Source organism: Triticum dicoccoides, chromosome 7B (assembly GCF_002162155.2).
Source record: "Triticum dicoccoides isolate Atlit2015 ecotype Zavitan chromosome 7B, WEW_v2.0, whole genome shotgun sequence".
NCBI lineage: Eukaryota > Viridiplantae > Streptophyta > Magnoliopsida > Poales > Poaceae > Triticum > Triticum dicoccoides.
The window spans coordinates 721,587,268-721,592,837 of record NC_041393.1 but is presented as its reverse complement, the minus strand read 5'-3'; the positions used below and the strand labels follow the sequence as shown (position 1 = coordinate 721,592,837).

Genomic DNA, 5,570 nt, shown 5'->3' with positions numbered 1-5,570 from the left:
AAGAGAAAAGGGTGATGCAACAATAGTAGCATAAGTATTTCCCTCAGTTTTTGAGAACCAAGGTATGAATCCAGTAGGAGGCTACTCAAAAGTCTCACGCACCTACACAAACAAACAAAGAACTCGCAACCAACACAATAAAGGGGTTGTCAATCCCTTCACGGCCACTTGCGAAAGTGAGATCTAATAGAGATGGTATGATAAGATAAATATATTTTTGATATTTTATAATATAGATGCAAAAAGTAAAGATGTAAATAAAAGTAGATTGAAAGCAAATATGATAAGAGATAGACCCGTGGGTGAATAGAGTAACTTGATCTCACTTGTTAGTGGGGCAATGAGACGTAACTTATTTGGGACCTGAATTGTTGCGTACTTTCGGGTACTCATGTGCGTTGTTGTTGTTGGTGGTGGTGGTCAGAGGGAAAAAGTCTAAAACAAACCTTGAAGTTGTAGACGAAAGTTAAATCAAACCCTAAACTTTGAATCCCGGAAATTAGCACTCTGAACTTGTAATCCCGGTCTATTTTGGACCCTAGACCTGTTTGGCACACTGGGAATCAGAAAATCCCGGCCAGAATAACCTGCTATTCAGAATTTGGGCCGGCCCACTATCACACAACAAGAAACCGTGAACATTAAAATATATTCGCACATTTCTAAATTTTCCAGAAGTTAAAAAATATTCCTGTTTTCTATTTATCACACAAATTCAATTCCTTTTGTGTTTTTTGTTTTTTCCTAGAATTTTCAAATTCTATTCACATTTTGAAAAATTGTTTGTGATTTCAAAAACAATTCTAAAAGATGTTCAGAATTTCAACATTTTTCACATGCTCTGAAAATGTTTCAGATTTTCAAAAATTGTCACATTTTATAAATAATGTTTTTAGAATTTTGTAAATGATGTTTTTAGAAAATGTTTCGGATCGTTGGCTAAGGACTCGTCTGGGCCGGCCAACCAGACATGAAGCGAGCTTTTCTTTTCTGAAAGCTGAAAAAAAAGTGCAAACACTTTTTGACACATAAACATTTTCTGAAACCTGAACATAATTTTAAAGTGTGAATCCTTTTTGAAAATTCTAAAATTAGGAAAAAAAATCAAAATCTGAACAAATGCTAAGAATTTATTTTTTAAAATTTAAAAAATGTCACAAGTTTTAAAAAAATGTATGGACCAATTCAAACAAATGTTTATACAATGTAAAATGATATTTGTGTGATTCAAAAATATTTCATACATTCAAAAAAATGTAGCATTTCAATAATGTTCATGAGTTTCAAAAAAATGTATTTGTGACATTTTCAAAAAAAATGTGTAGAATGAAAAAAATGTTTGCGTGTTGTAAAAAATTATGTCTTACACTTAGCAGAATATTCTTGGCATGTGTTCGAAAAAAGGGTCTACAACTTTAAAAATGTTGAACCATGCATAAGAGTGTTCGTTTAGTTTTATAAAATATTTATTGTCATTAAGAAAATGTAAACATGTATTTAAAAAAATATAACCATGTTCAAAAAAATGAAAACATTTACTTTAAAAATCTGCATAATGTTGAAAATATCAAAAGTTTATCAAAAAATATTTTATATGTATATTAAAAATGTACATTGGGTACAAAGAGAAAATAGACATGTGTAAAAGAGAAAAAAGATAACAAAACAAAAAAAAGGAAAAAACAAAGAAAACCCAGAGCAGTGCGCGCGCTAGCGACGCCGCTACTGACCGACCCAATTAAGCAAATACCGGCTAAGTTCTCTCAAGGTTTAAAATTGGCCGGCCCAATTCAACAAATACCGGAATTAGAGAATTTGATTTGCTGATTTCAGGGATTGAAAGTTTAGCGTTTGATTTAGCTTTCCACTATAAATTCAAGGTTTGTTTTAGACTTTTTCCGTAGTGGGAGGGTGGGGTGGCGAGTGGTCGGTTTGTGCTGGGTCGGCATTTTTCGGGTACGGTGTGCCCCATGCGCCGTCGGTGTGCGGTCACTGGAGAGGTGGGTATTCACTGCGCTGGCATTTTCTGAGCACTGCGGTCGAGCTCGGTTTGTGCGCATCGGAGAGAGTCAAAATTGTAGTATTAGTTACTTTTGTACCTTGTACTTGTAAACATGTACTACTTCAGGAGTTTTCTACCAGGTGCAAAATTGAAATAATTTACCAGAAGCATCATAATTTTGAGAAAAAAACTACAAGATGCAAAATTGAAATAATTTACCACAAACATCATAATTTTGAGAAAAATTTGCAGCGACGCAAGCTAGACGATCGATCATATATACGCCCACACGTCGATCGATCTCCACGTACAATTTTATTTTATTTTTGCGGGTGAATCTGCACGTACAAAATTTATTTAGAGAGGTGGTACGATGACGGTAGCATGCAGCAACAGGTCGCTCTTCCTCCTCGCCGTGATCCCGAACGCCTCCGCCATGTCCAGCTCCTCCGTGCGGCCGGGGAGCTCCCAGTCGAAATGGAAGAGGAGGCTGGCCAGCGCGAGCTCCATGACAGCGAGCGCGAACGCGATCCCGGGGCAAATCCTGCGCCCCGCGCCGAACGGCACGAGCTCGAAGTCTTCCCCTCCGAAGTCCACCGCCGCCACGGAGTCCTCCTCGAACCTCTCCGGCCGAAACTCCTCGGCGTCTGGGCCCCAGCTCGCCGCGTCACGGCCGATGGCCCACGCATTGACCAGCACCATGGCGCCCTGGGGCACGTCGTACCCCAGGACGCGGCGGGTCTCCCGGCACTCCCGAGGAACCAGCAGCGGCACCGTTGCGTGCAGCCGGAGCGTCTCCTTGATCACCAGCCGCAGGTACGGCAGCTCCTGCAGGGCCTCCTCCCGGACGCGGCTCTGCCCGGCGAGCGCGCCCCGCACCTCTGCCTGCGCCCTCCGGAGCGCCGGCCGGTTCCGCATGAGCTCCGCCATGGCCCACTGCAGCGTCGACGCCGAGGACTCGCTCCCGGCCCCGAAGAGATCCCTCACCACGGCACGGATGGTCCCGATGTCGAGAGGCGCGCTGCCACCGCCGTCCAGAAGCACATCCAGGATGTCCGCCTTCTCCTCCTCCCTTCCAGCGCCGGCCGCCTTCCTCGTGCGTTTCTCGTCGATGACGCCGTCCATGAGCCGGGTCATCTCCCGGACCACCGCCTCCACCCTGCGCGCCGTCCCGCTGAGCGCACGCGCGAGGCGCGACGACGGGAACAGGTCGGCGAGGCTGAACCCGGCGGACACTCTGATGCCCTCGTCCAGGCACTCCAGGAAGGCGTCGCGGTCCGCGATCCGATCGCCGACCATGGCGCGCACCGCCACATCGGCGACGTACGTGGTGACGAGGGAGCTGATGTTCACGGCGGCTCCTGCCGCTGCGTCCGCGGCCACAGAGGCGACGAGGACGGCGGCCTCGGCCTCGCGCGTCCCCCGGAACGACCGGACCCGCGGCGCGCCGAGCAGCTCCGTGACGCAGAGCTTGCGGACGCGGCGCCAGTGGTCGCCATACGGCGCGAGGGCGATTCCGAGGCCGTCGGCGGTGAGCGTGGCGATGGTGTTCGTTCTCGGCCGCGTGGCGAAGGAGACGTCGTGGGTCTTCATCACCTCCTTCGCCGCGTCCGCGGACGAGGCCACGACAACGGGGAGCTCGCCCATGCGGAGCAGCATGAGCCGGCCGTGCCGGAGGGCGAGGTCGCGCATGGCGCGGTGCGGGAGCGCGCCCACGAGGTGGTGCATGCTGCCGATCACCGGCAGCTGCCATGGCCCCGGAGGCGGGGTCGGCCGCATGCCGACGTACTGCTTGCGACGCACCCTGAGTTTGACGACGAGGAGAATGGGGAGCAGTAGGATGGCGGCGGCCAAGAGGAGGCCATGGTTCTCGTGGTTGGCTGCCATGGCTTGGGACCAATCGAGCGTAGTTATGTTTCAGCTAGTAGTTGCACAGCGTTGCTCTCCGAGAATAGTTAGTTAGGTGATGAATGCCATTGGAGCACGATTTTGGAGCAGATGCTTGCTATAGTAGTAGGTCCCTTCCAAAATGGACCATCTTTCAGAATTATATAATTGCCACGCTCAGCGCCAGGTAATAAGATGTGAATTCGCCCATGCGGAGCAGCAAGTTAAATTGGCAGCAAGTATACTCTACTCAGAATCGCCGTTCCATCATGACTGTACGACCTAAATTGGTAAGTGGATTTTTTTGAGAAGTGGATTTTACAATTCTGGTCCTAGAATCCACGATTACCTGAATATCATTACTCCCTTCGGATGGGAATATAAGTCAGGCATGGTAATTTTAGTCGTCGATTTAACTAGCAAAACATGTATAATATGTCACGGGAAATATATGTTTAGAAAATTCATTCAACATAAATCTAGAGATATATTAATTTTTATGTCATACGAAACGTGTTTCACTAGTCAAAGCAAAGACAGAAAAACTCATGTCTGACTCCTTTGGTGCTAAAGAGGCAAGCGCAGGCACGGAGTCCCGAGAAACCAACCAAAGATTTCCATTCCCGTGCAATGAGACCAAGACCGCCAGGATGGCAGGACGAATGTCATCGCCGAGCCCACCACGGCGTCACGAGCAGAAACTTTGCAGGCGAAGACCACCTTTCGTCAGGATAAGATGTACTACTTGTCCCCCTTCAAAATTGACCGTTATGGGATCCCTTCCCGCCTTCGTTCGGAGGAAGAGGACCAAGGCCACAATAAATATAGCTTAGCCACCACCATAGGAGGGGATCCGGGACGAAAACCCAAAACCCTCACTAGCTCACATCGACACAAGAACAATCCTCCTGAGGTTGTTCTTTCCCTGTACTAGTTTACCATCAGCCACTCGCGAGGCTAATCCACCCCAAAGCAGGAGTAGGGTCTTACACCGCAAGGTGGCCCGAACCTGGGTAAACTATCGTGTCCTTTTCCTTTCTTGTTCATCGAGCTAGGCCGTGAGAACGATGAACTGGTTGGCTGAAGAGGTTGAGCTCTTCGCGCACGCCCCAGAGTTCGAACCTTTCTTGGTTTTGCGGAGCCCTGATTCCGACATTCGGCGCGCCAGGTAAGGGCGTGTCGAAGCCTCTCTTCCGTCGGTTGTTTCGCCGCCGTTCCGCCGTTCTCATGACCGACGCTCGTCCAGTTCATGCTGACCGCCCAACAGCCCTCGCCGCCCGCGTTGCTCAGACAGCGCTTGCGGGCGACGGCGCCCCTCGCCGCTCCCCGTCACCCGCGGCTAACGCTGCCACCGACCCCGCAGTCCACGAGCAGCAGGACTCGTCGCTGCAGCCTTCTATGTGGCGTGATGGTCGCACCGCCACTCCGTCGCTGACTCCAGCCGCTGCTTCATCTTCCCATGCTCGTCGTGGGTCGGTGAACCTGCAGGCTGCGTTGCTCATGGCGCACGAGCTTCTGCGCTATTGTCCGGTCGATAACTTCTATGAGGACTGGCTGGACCGCATCGCCCAGCTCGTCAGCACCGCTGGAGAAGCTCCTGCGCTGTCTTGCTCGCTGCCTCCCCCGCTGCCTCAAGCAGGAGACCTGGCGCACGGTGTGCCTCCTCCTCCTCTCTGGCGCG

The 5,570-nt window shown here is 49.6% G+C and overlaps 1 protein-coding gene across 1 annotated transcript; it reads right to left on the bottom strand.

Annotated features, from left to right (window-relative positions):
* Positions 1-2,257: 2,257 nt before the first annotated feature.
* Positions 2,258-3,991, bottom strand: LOC119340270 (dolabradiene monooxygenase-like). Its single transcript, XM_037612169.1, has one exon. It carries the CDS (start codon positions 3,887-3,889, stop codon positions 2,360-2,362), a length of 1,530 nt encoding a protein of 509 aa, XP_037468066.1. The 5' UTR covers positions 3,890-3,991; the 3' UTR covers positions 2,258-2,359.
* Between the last annotated feature and the right edge of the window lie 1,579 nt (positions 3,992-5,570).